This window comes from Rhinopithecus bieti, unplaced genomic scaffold (assembly GCF_001698545.2).
Source record: "Rhinopithecus bieti isolate Rb0 unplaced genomic scaffold, ASM169854v2 scaffold_8893, whole genome shotgun sequence".
Taxonomy (NCBI): domain Eukaryota; kingdom Metazoa; phylum Chordata; class Mammalia; order Primates; family Cercopithecidae; genus Rhinopithecus; species Rhinopithecus bieti.
Window position 1 is genome coordinate 278,427 of NW_016806133.1, and position 16,819 is coordinate 295,245.

At 37.4% G+C, this 16,819-nt stretch overlaps 1 protein-coding gene across 4 annotated transcripts in view; it reads left to right on the forward strand.

Moving 5' to 3' along the window:
* GRXCR1 (glutaredoxin and cysteine rich domain containing 1) overlaps positions 1–16,819 on the forward strand; it is a 304,122-nt gene that overhangs the window by 229,255 nt on the left and 58,048 nt on the right. The window contains exons 3-4 of one of the 4 annotated variants that reach the window (XR_001886161.1): positions 4,003–4,126; positions 13,573–13,655. Coding sequence is in view for 1 of the 4 variants with exons in the window: in XM_017874829.1 (XP_017730318.1) it covers positions 13,573–13,815 (243 nt within the window). In the remaining 3 variants the exon portion in view is untranslated. Of the gene's footprint in view, positions 1–4,002; positions 4,127–13,572; positions 13,816–16,819 lie in introns of those variants that run through there. The other 3 variants (XR_001886160.1, XR_001886163.1, XM_017874829.1) reach the window with 3 other exon arrangements.

The following is a 16,819-nucleotide window of genomic DNA, read 5'->3' on the forward strand; positions in this document are numbered from 1 at the left end:
AAAAAAAAAAAAAAAAAAAAAAAGAGAGAGACTTTAAAATTAATAAATCCTGTATTAGTCCCTCTAATTTTTTATTGTTTATCACATGAGTTGGGATACAGAGAGAATCAGAACATGGCTAATAAGGTCATATAAATTTTTGAGTTCTGTAATTTACTTGAATCAAATACTAGCTCCATCATTTGCTAGTTGCCTGATGTTAGTCCTGTTACATACTTCTCTGTGCCTCAGGTTTTCCATTTGTAAAGCTAAGATAATAACAATACCTACTTACTTAGAGAGTTAAAGGACTCCCTACTTACAAAAAAATATTAGCTTCCTGCACCAACCAAGCTTCCATAAATGGCCTCTAGCTGTTACTTCCCTGGAGTTCAGTGTATTTAGGTGACACTGGGACCATGATCATTAGTACAGTCAGAGAGACATAAGAGCCAAGCCTGGAAGCCTGAGGAGGAAATGGAAATGGGGGATTTCCCTGAGGCTGTGTCCAATTTTCTCAAATTCTGAACTTTCACTGGCTTTCTTGCCCTCAGTTCTCAGTCTATTCTGGGAATTCTACAGGGACTGAAATAACTCGTCTTCATCACACTGACATTTATGAAAGAATCAGGCTGAGATGAAGTACAGGTATTTCAACCCCTAAAGTAGATTCTTACAGCATCCAAATGCACTGAAAGGGATTGGCTGCATTTAGCTGATTATTCAGGCATTTTTCTTGATGTGGAAAATTGAGAAACACTTTAATCTTATATAATATTATAGATATAATATACAAAATACAGTAGAAGGGAAAGGGCACCTTTCCCTTTAAGAAAGAGCACTGGGGTTCTTGGAGCAAAGATGAAGGGTGTTACGACAATGCTTAGTGCAGGGCTCTCTAGTCCCTTAATACTCTGATGCCATTGTTCAATATTGTAGTCCCTTTTCTTCTGGTTTTGCAACTTGAATATTTTAAGAAATAAGAGGAAAAATATTTTAGAAATTTCTCCATTTGCGAGATGTTCCTGACTTATTTACTGCCTGGCTTTTCACTGTTGTAAGCTCATAATTTTGAGATTAGAGGCTCCTGAATATAGTGATTTTGGTGTTCATCCTCATATCAGTTTTATCTATAGAGATTAGCAAAATGTAAAATGCTAATACATAGTGTTTTTGACAATATGTATAGAAGCCAAGATATTCATATTAGAAGATAGACATTTTTATTTAGTAGGAATGTGGTTACCAGGAGAGATTCCTGAATTAGATTCTAATCCCTCTTTCTTCCAGCTATGACATTTTGGGTAATAGTGATAGATGGCATGTTTGTGAAGATTTATAGTTAGCAATGTGTCTTCATGTGGATTTTACATATAATCCTACAACTCTTTTGTGTGTGAGATTGTAGCTATTCCCATACTAGAGAACAGAAAACCTAGTCCTGGAAAAGTAAATTTACTTCCTCAAATTCATACCTCTACTATATTAGTCAGTGTTCTCCAGAGAAACAGAACCAATACAATATCTATATTTGCATAATATCTATGTCTATATATCTATGTCTCTCTCTCTCTCTGTATCCAGATATCTATATATAGGAAGAGATTTATTACATGGTATGGGCTCATGGGATTATGGAGGCTAAGAAGTGTCACAACCTGTAGTCTTCAAGCTGAAGATTCAGGAAAGCCAATGATGCAGTTTGAAGACCTGACATCCAGAGAACTGATGGTGTAGATTTAAATTTTAGTCTGAAGGCATAAGATTCAGAAGCACCAAGGTCAGGAGAAAATTGATGTCTCAGCTCAAGCAGCCAGGTAGAGAGAAGGCAAATCCAACCTTCCTCTGCTTTTTTGTTCTATTCAGTCCCTCAACAGATGGTATGATGACCACCTACATCAGGGAGAACCATCTGCTTCTAAATGCTCATTACAATGCAAATGCTCATCTCTTCCAGAAACACCCTCACAGACATACCCAGAGATAATGTTTAATCAGATATCTGAGCATCCCCTAGCCAAGTCAAGTTGACACATAACATTAACCATCACAGCTACTAACTGTCAAAGCAATGGCTTCAGATTGGTTTTCTTTACACAGCAACATACTGGTTCCTAAAGAAAAGTTTGATTCAAATAATTCAACTGAGTGAGTCGCAGATTCCTCTGACGTATGTTGCTAAAGAGGTAGATCCCAGTCATCATAATGCTACAATGAACATATGTATGCATGTATCTTTATGATAGAATGATTTGTATTCCTTATGGTATACACTCAGTAATGGGATTTCTGGGTCAAATGGTACTTCTGCTTCTAGATCTTTGAGGAATCACCACACTGTCTTCCACAATAGTTGAATTAATTTATATTCACCACCGACAGTGTAAAAGCATTCTATTTTCTCCACATCCTCACTAGCATCTGTTGTTTCTTGACTTTTTAATAATCACCATCCTTACTGGCATGAGATGGTATCTCATTATGGTTTTGATTTGCATTTGCCTAATAATCAGCATTTTTTTTTTTTTTTTTTGGTGTGGAAGATTTATTAGGTTCATTGACTTTTCAGTTAACATCTAGGCTCATTCAGTAATTGACTTGGACAAATGGATAATTCCTGAGGAAATAACTGAAATTCACTTATTTGAATGATCTGAGAGCACTGAGAAAATAGAAAACACTCTGAAGAAATATTTGCATGCAAAGATTATGCTTATGCATTTCTGTTATGCCACAAAGTGGGCAACTGAACTTGGAGAGATTTTTATGACATCTGCTATATGCTGATATATGCTTGACTCTATTGTTTTTTCACTATAAGAATTGATAGCATATCCCAAAGAGATGTGAAGAGCAGAGTTGCCTCACTTTGAGAAAAGAGCTCAGGGCCTTATTACCCCAGTATCAGTTAGTTGTTGGTTATAAACTTTATGTTCCCACCATTTTTCTAGCTGAGTGTGTTCCATTGAGCAAGACCAATTCTCCAAAGAAGGCAGCTGAGAGCAGTTAGCAAACAACAGTCACACCAGGTGGGGGATTGAGGCACTGACCTGGTGAAGGGGAGTGTGTGGAGCATCAACAAAGCTGACTATACCACCCTGAACCCCTTCCCATTCACTTGACCACCCCCTACCTCACCAACATCACCTTAGTCCAAACCACCTGCTACCACCTTGACTACTGTGAACTCTCTTCTCAGTAGTTGTACTTCTTCCTCCCACAAGAAATAAGAAATAAAAGCATTAAGGTTGCTTTCTGAGATGTAGACTATAAGATCAAGACAAGACAAATTAGAAAATGAAAGTGGAAAGTCATACTTACAGGAGCAGAAGGGCTCCCCTCAGCAAACCTAGACTGATGAGGTTGGGTGGAACAGCATACTCAAAGAAAGAACATTCCAAAGGAGTAGTTGATCAGCTAAGGAAGCTACACAAAGGGGAATCACAGAGGTAAGCATCGAGAGAAACCCCAGAAGTCTCAGTCACTGAATACTAATAATTCATATCCCTTTGACAAGTCAAAAATTCAGACATAATTTGACCTGCTGCTATTCAAGCCATTGACTCAAATCCATTACTCCTTTGTTCTGATTCTATGCTCACCAAGAATATGGAAAGCATAGAGAATTTGAGTGGTCCTATGTCAATGACATGTTCTTTTCATTGTAAATAATAAATAGGCATTCTAGTCTTACATATCAGTATCTTGATTCAAAAAGCCAGCCAATGGTGAATTTCCCAGCTTGCATGTCTGAGGGCCAAGACTCTGGACTATAGCAGATTTACCAGGTTGTATGGAAATTATATTTCCCCCCATCAAAAACAATGGCCACAGCAAGATCTCTGGTTCCATATGGTCTTCCAGAACTTTGCCATTCCTCTATCAAGAAGGGGGAGTCTATTTCCTCTCCCTTTGAATCTGTGTGGGTTTTCGTGACTGCTTTCATGAATAGAGTGCAGCAAAAGTGATTCCAAGTGAAGGCTAGAAAGCAATAAGTCTTCCACCTGGCTCTCGTTCTTTTAGGATGTTTACCCTTTGAACTTGGCACCATGTTACAAGGAAGTACAGGACAAGGCTATGAGTAGGTGTTCTGGAAGACAGCTTCAGCTACAATCCTAGCCACCAGCCAGCATCAGCTGCCAGTCATGTGAGTGAAAGGTTCTTCAGATGATTACAGCCCCAGGCTTCTAGCTCCCCGGTTGGTGGGAAAAGTAGAACAGATGGGCTGTCCTCACCTAGCCATAGCCAAATTGCAGATTCATGAGAAAAATAAATGTTGTTGATGTTTTTTTAAAAAAGAGCAATTTACCTCAATAAGAGACTGGCTTTTTTGATCATTGTGTAATTATGAGGTTAAAGTTTGCCATTTGAGCTTATGAGGTTGATGACATCTGTGGATTTGGACTTTTTGTTCATAGCAATAATGGTGATGGTGCTGATATGTGTCAATAACATTTTATAATAATAATAATATTAACAAAAATATACCATTTACTCAGAGTTCATGATGCATTAGTCTTCCTGATAAGAGTTTTTCTATTCATTTAATCATTTAAACCTCGCAAATCCCCATGAAGTAGGCACTAGTGTCTATATTTAAAGATAAGAAAACTAAGAGCGGTCAATAAACTGTCCAGGATTTTCTGGTTACTAAGGGGGAAATTCAAACCAAGTTCTGGTTTAAATGTATGGAAAAGAGGCCAGAAAATATTTGTGGAGTATCTATATGTACTTGGTTATATTCTGGGTTCTTAGTTCTAATGAAAAAACTAAGTCCTTTATGTCTTAATGTGTGTAGATAGATAGTGAACCACTTAACATACACAATATAACATTCAGCAGTACTAGGAAAGAACTGGGTAAGAGGATAGAGGGGTTGTTTCCCATAGTGCAATGAGGGAAGGCCTGTTTGAGAAGTGACATTTAACCAGAGATTAGAAGACAGCACAGGGATGAGTAATGGAATTTCTAGGACTGTCCCTGTGACAGCCTCTTCATGGTACATTTTGCCATTATTTTAGTACAGGGTGGTCCTTTGGTCGTTTGTATTTAAGAAGATTATATAACATCTTCTTAAGGAAAGAGTAAGGACTTAGGAGGCAGACTCAGTTTCAAATTCTCATTTTGCTCCCTTTTCCCCTCTGACTTATTTGGGCACCTTAACTTTATTTCCACATCTTAGTTTCCGTGTCTATAAAACCTGGGCCATAATCTTTATCACTATGATAAATGAAAAAGTGCATATGTAGAGTTTTTTTTGCAGTCTCTAGAACTGCATATAAATATGCAACAGTCATGTGATAAATAATTATTTTTTATAATTTGTGTCTTATAGAGGGACATAGAGAAGTTCCTTTTGATGTTTTGTGGTCCAATTGTGAGGAGGGGAATTTGACGTAGGAAATTACCACTCACCTTTAGAACTGAATAGGGAGTACAGTTAGAATGGAAACAGATCTAGGAAATAAGCTAAGAGAGAAGCCTGGTGTGGGTAAAGTCTGGTGTGGATAAAACGGATTGACAAATCATATTAAGTGCAAGAATAAAAATTCAAGAGGTGATTTGAGAGCAAGGTGGGCAGAGATTTATTTATTCAAATTTAGTGTTAAGAAGTATTTCATAATGCACATTTAACTATAAAGGTTTATAGAATATCATGAAGAGGGAGAGAGAGTGTAATATATGTAAAATGTCTTGCCCTTTACAAGGCCCACAGCCCTGCTTCCAGCCGCATGTGCCTGCTATTTAAAATCGCTGTTCCCAGAGCCAGGTTGGCCCACTGCCTGATAATCAAGAAATCTGGGTCTAGTCCCAGTTTGCCTACTGACATGCTGTATTGCTTTGAGCTAATCACTTTGCCTCTTTGCCTTTATGTATAGGAAAAAATATCTGTTCCTTACCCATCTCAAAGGAATCATTTTAGACTGAAAAAAAAAATTTAACATGCCTCTTGTGTGATGTAAGTGACTGATACATGTGGGACCATAATTTAGTAAAGAGGAGAACCTCTTCAATTCACAACCGTTATCTCACCAGCAATGAATTAGGCCCATAGCAGTTTGTGGTTTGGTAACAACTCTATCCTGAGGAGTGGGTAGCAAAACAACGTGTGGTTCAGTGTTTTGTCTTGGCTCAGTGGAAAGCACATGGACTTTGGAAGCGTGCACATCTGAGTTCCAATTTTCTAATTTTGCTGAACATCAGCTCTGTCTCCTTGTCGAAGATATGAGGATACTTACTCTTTCTGAGTCTAGGTTTCTAGATCTGTAGATACAGCAACACTATGTAAGTTATTGTGAGGAAGAGATAAATGTAAAGTTACTAGTATTGTCTGCCACTGATATTCAAATGTGTTACTTTTTATTTATTTAAAAAAATTGCTTAAGACGTGAATTCTTGCAGCTGTCTGGAGGCCTCTAAGTCCTCATTGATGTGGGGACTCACTGGGGCAAGGCTAGGAGGCCATTTCAGGAATCCTTTCTAAATCAGTGTGAGGCTAGAGCTACAAAGGCTCAGCCTGAAATAACCCACTGAATTTGCTTCTGCCTAAGGAGCTGAGCCTGCTCCGTACTGATCTTCTGTGGGGGATGGGTGGATAATAACTCTTGGTCTGAATTCCAGGGTTAGTTCCAGTGGATGTGGAAGCTCCATAATCGTCCCAAGATGAGGGGGTGACTGTACTCATTGTTGTGCTGTGGCTACTGCAGGGCAATGTGCAGGCTGAGGACATAGGTTAGCTATTTGGTTAACTCCTTAGTCTGATTTGCAGTAATTTCCGTCCCTTTCCAACACATCTGCATGTGATGCAGGTTGTTGTAAGGCTTCCAGGCATCCCCAAGATTCATCTTTTTAATAAACAGAAAGGAAAAAATGGCCTATGTTTATTGCCATCTAGGTTGGCTCTCTCAGAGCTGGGAGGCTGCAGACCCCAAAGGCTTCTCAGTGCTGTCTCAGATGCTTCCATCCTTCATACGCTATTCCCATGGTAACCCTCAGGAAGGGAGAAGAGGGACAGCCATTAGAGGCTATTTTTAGACTTCTGGCCAGATGCTTTGACAAATCTATTGAGGGAAGGAAAATGTAGCAAATGTAGAAGAGGAGGATTTTTTTTTTTTTTTTTGCCAAAGACAATATCATTTAAAATTCATATAAAACTGGAGAAGACCTTGAGAAATCATCCAACTTATCACTCTACCTCTAGAAAGACCTACTTCCAAATCATACAAAAATTTTACAATAAAATCTTTTTTAAGAACATTTTACTGAATAATGTATTTTAATTTATAACCTACTTTCTACCCCAAATTTGCCCCATATTCAGCCTCAGTCTCCTGAGCAAGGGAACTGGCAGTGAGACTGAGTATAATGGCTCAAAATGTGGACTACACAACCCTAGGGGAACTTTTTGTTTAGAATATGCTACTAATGGCCCTGCCTAAGTTTGTGCAGTGTGCATCTTGTAAACTACACCCACTGGTCCTTCCTTACTTATCATTTTGAAATGTAAACCAGGTTTAGTGCAACTCCTTCTATCCTTCTTAAAACCCTTTAGGGATTTCTCGTTGCTCTAGGGTAAAAAACCCAAGATCGTTAAAATACAACATGGCTATAAAATACAACATGGTATCAACCCTTCATATCTATCTGGAATCACTTAATACCATTCTGTTTTTCCCTTCTTGTATATCAAGAAACAAACTTTGAAGAGTATCAAACACGTTATCTTCCTCCCATTTTAAGATCTTTGTACTTGCGTGAAATACTTTTCCCCCACTCTCTACCTAATTTCTTTGTTAAATTCTATTCTTCCAGCTTAACCTCAAATATCAGAAAATATTTTCTTGATCTCTAAGAAAAGAAGAGAAGGTACCCAGGCACTATGCTTTCCTAATTACTTCTGCATTTCATTAATAGTACCTAGTAGCTTGTAATTCTATATTTATGTGACATTTTGGCTTTCTATTACTTTTAACTATGAACTCCATGTTGATATGGAATTATATTATTTGCTCACCATTATATACCTAGGGCTTAATACTGTGTTTGGCAAACAAATTATTCTAATTACTGAATGAATGAGTAGCCGTTATTTTGTACTCTAATATTGCTATCTTTCTTTAGGTTTGGAAAGTTCTCTGTTATTATGTCTTTGAGTAAACTTTCTACCCCAATCCCTCTCTCTTTACCTCCACTTTAAGGCCAATAACTCTTAGAGTTAGCTCTTTGAGGCTATATTGTAGATCCTATAGGTGTGCTTCATTATTTTTTATTCTTTTTCTTTTGCCTCCTCTGACTATGTAGTTTTAAATAGCCTGTCTTCAAGCTCACTAATTCTTTCTTCTGCTTGATCAATGATGCTGAGAGACCCTGCTGCAGTCTTTAGTTTGTCAATTGAATTGTTCAGCTTCAGAATTTCTGCTTGATTCTTTTAAATTATTTCAAACTCTTGGTTAAATTTATCTGATAGAATTCTGTATTCCTTCTCTGTGTTATCTTAGATTTTGCTGAGCTTCCTCAAAACAGCTATTGTAAATGCTTTGTCTGACAGGTCACTCTGTAATTTGTCACTGGTAACTAATTTTAATTCATTTGATGACATGTTTTCCTGGATGCTTTTAATGCTTATAGATGTCTGTCAATATGTGAGCATTGAAGAGTTAGGTATTTATTCCAGCCTTTGCAGCATGGGCTTGTTTGTACCCCTCTATCCTGAAAAAGCTTTCCAAGTATTCAAAGGAAATTGAGTGCTGTGATCTAAATCTTTGGTCACTGTAGCCATATGTGCATTAGAGGGCATACCAATGCCAGGAATGCTGTGACTCTTGCAAACTTTGCTGCTTAACTCTTGCTATGTGTCTCTTGGCTGAATTCTTTCTTCTAAGTTAAATAAGAAATGAGGACTGCTGCACTTCCTGGTAACAGAAATAAACCCAACTATACAAGGTAAATAATTTTAAACAAAGAGACTAAGAAGATGCAATGGGGAAGTGTTAGTCTCTTCGATAAATGATGTTGGGAATACTGAATATCTACATGCAAAAGAATGAAATTGGACCCTTATCCTATACCACATACTCAAAGTGGATTAAAGATCTAAGCATATGACCCCAAACTGTAAAACTCCTAGAAAGCACAGGGGAAAACTCCTTGATATTACCACTGGCAAGAAATTTTTTAAGTTTTGGATATTTCCCCCAAACACAGGTAATACAAGGAAAAATAAACAAGTGGGACCACACAAAACTAAAATGCTTCTCTACAGCAAGGAAGATTATTGACAAAATGAAAATGCAGTTAATTGGTTGGAAGAAAATATTTGTGAGCCATATGTAGATAAGGGGTTAGTATCCCAAGTAGTTAGGAACATAAATAACTAACTCAATAGCCAAAACCAAATAATCCAATTTAAAAAATGGTCGAATGACCACAATAGATATTTCTCTGAAGAAGACATACAAATAGCCAAGAGAGATCTATACAAGTGCTCAACATCAGTAATATCAAAACCACAATGGGAAGTGCAAATCAAAACAATGAGATATCACCTTACACTTCTTAGGATGACTGCTATTAAAAAGACAAGAAACAACAAGTGTAGCACATGTGTGAAGAAGAGGGAACAATCGTACACCGTTAGTGGGAAGTAGATTACTGTAGCCATTATGGACATTATGAATATTCCTAAAGAAATGAAAAACAGTACTATCATGTAACCCAGCAATCCTCATTCTGGGTATATACTCAAAGGAAATGAAATTACCAACTCTTAAAGATATCTGCACTCTCAGGCTTATGTTTATTGCATCATTATTTACAATTGCCAAGATATAGGTACAACCTAAGTATCCTTTAATGGATAAATGAATAAATAAATTGTAGTGTATATATAAACAATGAATATGATTCAGCCTTAAAAATGAAACAGATATTGCTATTTGTGATAACATAGATGAACCTAGGGAATATTATGCTACGTGAAATAAGCCAGGAAGACAAAGAAAAATACTGCATGATCTCACTTACATGTGGAATCTGAAAAACAAACAAACAGACAAACAAACAAACAAACAAAAGCAATCTCAAATACACAGCAACAGTTGAATGGTGGCTGTTAGTAGTTGGGGTAAAGAGGGGGATATAATAGGGAGATGTTCTATGTACCACATGAGGATTATAGTTAATAATATTGTATTACATACTCACAATTTGCTAAAATAATAGGTTTTAGGCACTTTTACCACAAAAAAATGTAACTATGTGGAATAATATATATATTAATTTACTTGACTGCAGTAATTATTTAACTCCATATATCAAAATATTATATTATACACCTTAAGTATGTACAACGTAAGAACACAAAATATGTTTCCAAATTCCAGGAAGCTTTTTAAAATGTAAATTCTGAGTCACTAGATCTAGGGTGAGGCCTGTGATTCTGCATCCAATCTGTATCTAGTCCAATCTGTATCTAAGTAGCTCTGGAACTTGGATCTACATTAGAATCACATTAGAACTTTAAAAAAAAAAATCGCAATTCAGAGGCCCCACCCTGGTGATTCTTACTTAATTGCTATGGGCTTGGCCTAGGATTTGGGGATTTTCAAAGGATCCCCAGTTTATTCTAACACTCAACATTCTTGAGATGCACTGATTCCAGGCAAAGCTCATTCTCAGCAACACTTAAAGGGATATCCATGTGATCTCATACATTAGATGACATCCAATGTGGCTACCCGATAGGGGTCATCTTATTAGTATTTTGAAAATGCATGTGTCTTAGAGACACAGAACGCTGGTATACACGGTTTGTTCTGTAATCAGAGAGAATCTTACATCAGTTGGTTAACATGGCAGCAGGTTGGTCCAATCTTAAATTTTTCCACTTTGACACATCTGGGAAAAGTATTTCATAACAAATAATTAAAAAATAAATGCACCTATTTGAAGTAGTGGACCATTTTGGTAGAAAACTAATGCAGTAACAGTAGTTTTTGTATTCAGAGGAAAATGCATAATTACACAGATAATATGATGAGAAAAAAGAAAGCTTTGGTGCTCTTCTGAAAGCTGCAGCACCTGTAGCGAGTTTCTGTGCCTTGCTTGCCCATACCTGTTAATATGAAGAGGAGCTATCGACTCTAGGGCATTTGGTTGCTCCTTCTAAAGATCAGTGTCTCTAAATCAAAACATAGTAATAATTTCCTTTTTGTCATCAATTGCACTGATTTTTTTCCCACTGACTTATATATTTTTTTAATCTTAAAATTTCCATGATGTGAAGTGCAATATTTTCTCTGCTTAACTTAGAATAGTAGTGTGTTGCAAGTCCTACACTAGTTTTTTTTTTTTTCACATTTTCTTTCTTAATCTTCTCAGCAAACTTGTTAGGTAGCTATTGTTATTATCACATTCTCATCACTGTCATCACAAATGAGAACACTGAGACAATAGTTCATTAGCTTCCCAAAGATACACAGGTGGCCAGTGGCAGAGCTCAGGTATATCTGATTTTCAAGTTTATGCTCTCCTTTTTTAAAATTTTAAAATTTTTATTTTTATTTTAAGTTCTAGGGTACATGTGCAGGATGTGCAGGTTTGTTATGTAGGTAAACGTGTGTCATGGTGGTTTGCTGCACCTACCCACCCATGACCCAGGTATTAAGCCCAGCATGCATTAGCTGTTCTTCTTAATGCTCTCGCTCTCTCCACCGCACCCTCTGACAGGCCCCAGTGTGTGTTGTTCCCCTCCCTGTATCCACATCCTCTCATTGTTCACTTCCCACTTATAAGTGAGAAGATGTGGTGTTTGGTTTTCTGTTCTTGTGTTAGTTTGCTGAGGATAATACCTTTCAGCTCCATTCATGTCCCTGCAAAGAACATGATCTCATTCATTTTCATGGCTGCATAGTATTCCATCGTGCATATGTACCACATTTTCTTTAACCAGTCTATCATTCATGGGCATTTGGGTTGATTTCATGTCTTTGCTATTGTCAATAGTGCTGCTATGCTCTCTTTATCTTAGTAAGAAATTGGCAGCATATACCAAATCCAGTCTTCAGAAATATTGGTCCACGTGGTCTTTAAAAGCATTTATAGTTAGGTGTCACCATTTATAAATCAAAAAATTTCCTATAAAAATCCAGAATTTAAGTTTCTACATAAAATAATTATGTGTAACCACACGGAAGTCACATGCCTGCAAGACAACAATTGCCTAGGCTGTGTAACATTTCTCTATTTAGATGCTATTCTTAATCTTTCCCTAGTATTCCTTTTACTCTTGACCTGCTTCAGCATTTATGATACCAGCTTAATCCCTCCAGGACTCTAGGTTTTCAACTTAACCTCTACACTCTATTGAGGAAAGAAATGACTCTTGCATCTTTATTAAATTTTATCATCCAAAAAATCCTCTCTCCATGAGGTGGAGAATTTTGTATTGGCATCTTTATGACATTGGACCTTTGGAGTGTTACCTGTCCATTTGCATCTTGGCAGAGTGGCATCTTGACTTCTCTGCATACACAGTGGTGGAACTAGTGTCCTAGTGGCTTGCTTTAGTATTTAGCTGTCCAGAATGGTTTCCAAAGGTTTGACTCCACAGGAGTTTTGCAAATCGTGTGGTTGTGCTCTAAAAAATTATAGCTTTGTGAAGACTCATGTATCCCATGGTCTCATGGTATAGTTGTGTTTTGTTCAGTTGCCTTCAACTAAGACTGTGATAAGGAAGAAGAGAAGCTTTCTTATTGATTTCAGGACCTACCTGGTATGGCTCTTCAGCACACATTAGCAGTGCTGGGCAGGGTTTCCCGGGAAAGCAGTCACTGATGTCTGAAATGTAGAAGAAGATTCTCACATAGGATAGTCTTCATCTTGTTTTTGAGTGCTGCTTACCTCCACTCCTGTGTCTGATTCCTTGTTTCCTTTTTATGCCTGGCTTTGACCCACCATTCACGTTGGTGTTGGTTTCTGTGGACTCCCATTCTGGAACATTTACTTTTTTATTTCTTGTGGCAGAGCTTTCTCACTACATGTGGGAGCCCTGTCACTCAACAGAGCCCTTGAACATATGTTATGCTACTTAAACCTTAGAAAAATCCCATGATATAGGTCTTGTTATTCCCAGGAAATTGTTGCCCCAAAGATGATACAATTTGAAAAATTGATAAGTGGAAGAATTTTAACTAGCTAAATGCTAATGTTGACTATTCTGTGGCATAAACTTTAGGTTTATGAAACAGATATAGTGATTGAGTAATGTCTACGAAACGTAAGAAAAATATGTCAGTCATTTACTGTTTTACCACATGGCATTCCATGTGAGACGTGACCAATTTTAACATTAGCCATTACTTGATATGCTACTGAGAAAAGGAAAAAAATTAAATTATGTCATATAAATTATATTGATTGTTACCTGTATCCCAATTACAGATGTTGTAACTTAAAAGGATAAGTCTTTGAATTGATAAATGAGTTCACTCAACTTTTATTGCATGCCTTTAATGCAATTGTTAATTGTCTTAAAATCATAAGACACAAGAAAGTAAAAGTAAGCATTCTTACAACTCAATGTTTTCCCTTCAGCAACCATCAACTGACCTAGAATTTGACCGTGTAGTGATTTATACCACCTGCCTTCGTGTGGTTCGGACAACCTTTGAAAGATGTGAACTGGTTAGAAAGATTTTCCAAAACCATCGCATAAAATTTGAAGAGAAAAACATAGCCCTGAATGGTGAATATGGAAAAGAGTTAGATGAACGATGCCGACGAGTTTCCGAAGCGCCTTCCCTCCCTGTTGTGTTCATTGATGGCCATTACCTTGGGGTAAGTACGCTGCCCAGGAAAGTCTTTTTCATAGAACCCAACCAGGGCTGATAGAAATCTATAACGATCTATAAATTTGCAGCATAACTACTGGAATACTTGCTGGCTTTTTTGGAGCTCAAACCAAAGGGACTGGAGCATTTATTTCTGTCCCAGACAATGAGCTGCCACAGTGCTCCTCCCTGAAGAAGTACAGTGAGATAAAATCAGCAAGAAACTGCAGTTTTGAATATAAATAAATGTTTAAAAATATTCAGTTGACTTCAGTTTTGCATTGTGAAGCTTAGCATGTGAGATAAAGACTGCATTTTAGTCTAGGAAAGAAAATGGATATATATATAAGATATATATTTATAAATTCTCATATACAGCATTATCAATCAGTTTCCTACCTAATGAACCTAAGATGATAGTCCTGAAATGAAATCAACAAGAAATGGGGCCTGGAGCCAGGGTTTGATCCGCTTGCTTAAAATTATTTTTGACTTGGGTAATGCAGCAGTTGGAGACATAAATTCAGGCTTACGGAAAGCAGAGAGAACTCCCAGAGCAGCAGGAGAACATGCCTGTTTCACTTCTCTTTGAATAATACTGCTAGTGTAGTTAACTCCCATTGATCTGTGAACATCCTGTGGAAGAAGCCTACAGAGAGGGCTCCAGAGAGTACACTTTGGAAAGGGTGAGAGCAAAGAGCCAAGGGGCACCAGTAACCAGTTTATGGGCTGACTACATGATCACTTATCACAGAACAGAGACCGTCAAACCACAGATGGATACTTGGATCTTGGTTTCATTTAGCATCTGGTCTTAACTTTCATTTTCAGAGAAGGTTATAAAAATCTAGAACAGGAGATGCTCACATTTTGTTTCAGGGAATCAATCTGTGTTTTAATATCCTGTCATTTTATGAAAAAGATAAATGTAGAGAAGCTGTGCTCCAATAGCGATGACATTATGTGATTGTACTTGTAACCAGAGCTGGACACACACTACATTCTGTAGTAGAGGAATGCTAATTTGAAGTATTGATCCATTTTTTGATGTATTTCAACACATATCCTTAGGTTGCAGAAAATTACAACAGCAGTAATAATCATGTTAAAAATAATACATAATAATAGTAATAATAATAACACTCTAGTGCACTCACAGCTTTGCATGTATCATTTCATATAATCCTCAGGGTAGTCTTAGAAATCAACTTTCATATGGCATACTGGTTAAGAGCAAGCACTGGGGTCAGACAGACTTGTTTTAAATCCCTGCCCTGACACTTACCATGTGACTCTGTGCTTTGGCTTTCTCATTTGTAAAATGGGAATGAGAATACAACTTACCTCATAGGCTGATTTGTGAGAGTATTGAGCTAATACATATTAAGCACTTAGTTCCTGTACCTGGAACAAAGTATGTTTTTAGGAAATATGAACAGTTATCCCTGTTTTGCAAAAGAAAACATTAATTTCTTTGCTCCAAGTGACAGAGCTGGCTAAGTGGCAAGGCCAGCACTCAAAGTTATGTCTGTCTGACTCCCCAAACCCTTGTTCTTTGGCACATCACCTCAAGGAAAGGGATCTTTGCCTGTTTGCTGGTATAGTTTTGGGACCTCAAACAGGGCTTAATGCAAAGTAAGTGTTCAAATGAACATATATTGAATGGATGGATGAATTATGCTATATTTCCTCATCATGTTCTTTCCTTCTCTCTCTAAGACATTCTTTAATAAAGAAGGGATCTGATAAACTCAACCACACTAGGGAGAAAACATAACTTGTAAGGGCTATGAATATTTGCCTTTTTTAACTTGGGAAAATGTCTGACAACGTAAGACATTTCCCATTGTGAAATTTCAACTTCTGTGCAACTGCACGGTTAAAATTAGTGGGCAACTGCCTTCAATGCACAGGTATAAAGTTGGCTGTTCTTATTCAGAAGCCAAACTGCTTATCTTCTCACTACTTCTGAGATAATATGAGAGGCTGTAATGCCCGTCCTGCTATTTGCCCTTTAGTTTGAGGAATCTCACAGGAAGGCTAAAACAGACAAATGAGATAGGGGGCATGCTTCTTTCCCAGTTTCTTTCTTCTGTGATCACTTTATTTACATACATGGTAGCCTAGGGGAGGAAGTATCACACAGGTGCTACCTTGTTGTTTCTGCAATTTAAGCTAAAGCTCCAAACCTAGAGAGAGTCCAGAAACAGATTTCCCCTCTCTTTTTTTGCTTATGAAAGGCAAATTACTCCTAAATCTTTACTTCAAAATGGCAAACACTCCAAAACAACACATTCCCCTCCTATTAAAATAGCCTGCTTATTTAAATTGCAATGCACTTAAATGGAATACATTGCTTGAATTATAGGGCCCTTTTCCTGCACTATGCATGCATCTGAAATGGAAGGATGCCCTCTGCTGGGTTTTGACACCTGGTGAAATGTAATTTTAAGGGAGGAAAAGAAGCTGATGTTGGTAATTTCCTTAACATCTGTGGTGTTTTAAACAGACGCATGAAACCATTTGATTTAGTTTAAATTTAGATGGGTGAGAAAAATCAAGATTTGTGAATCATCTGCACAATACAATTTCTTTATAGGAAGGAGAGAGAAAAATAGAAAAACAGACAGAAACAGCCAGAGAATGAGGTAGACAGAGACAGAAAGTGAGGCATCTGGAGGCAGACTGGGGGACATGGGACGGAGAACAAGAGAATATTTTGTAGCTCCCTTTGCATTACTGTCAGTGTTACCCAACCCAGGGTGGGTGGTGCCAGAGGAATTTAGTTATCTTCATTGAAGTGAAAATAACAGAGTTTAATGGACAAGAAGAATTACAAGGACACTAAGGTCTTTTTTTCCTGATGACTCTCTTCCCCAACCAAACTGAAAAATGAAGATGGAAGCAATAAAACAGTCAAGGAAAAAAAATACTTTAGAAGGTAAATCTACACTGCCCTTGGATACTCCATGGTAGGGGGCAGGGGAGCAAATTCAGTTTGGAACTTGCTT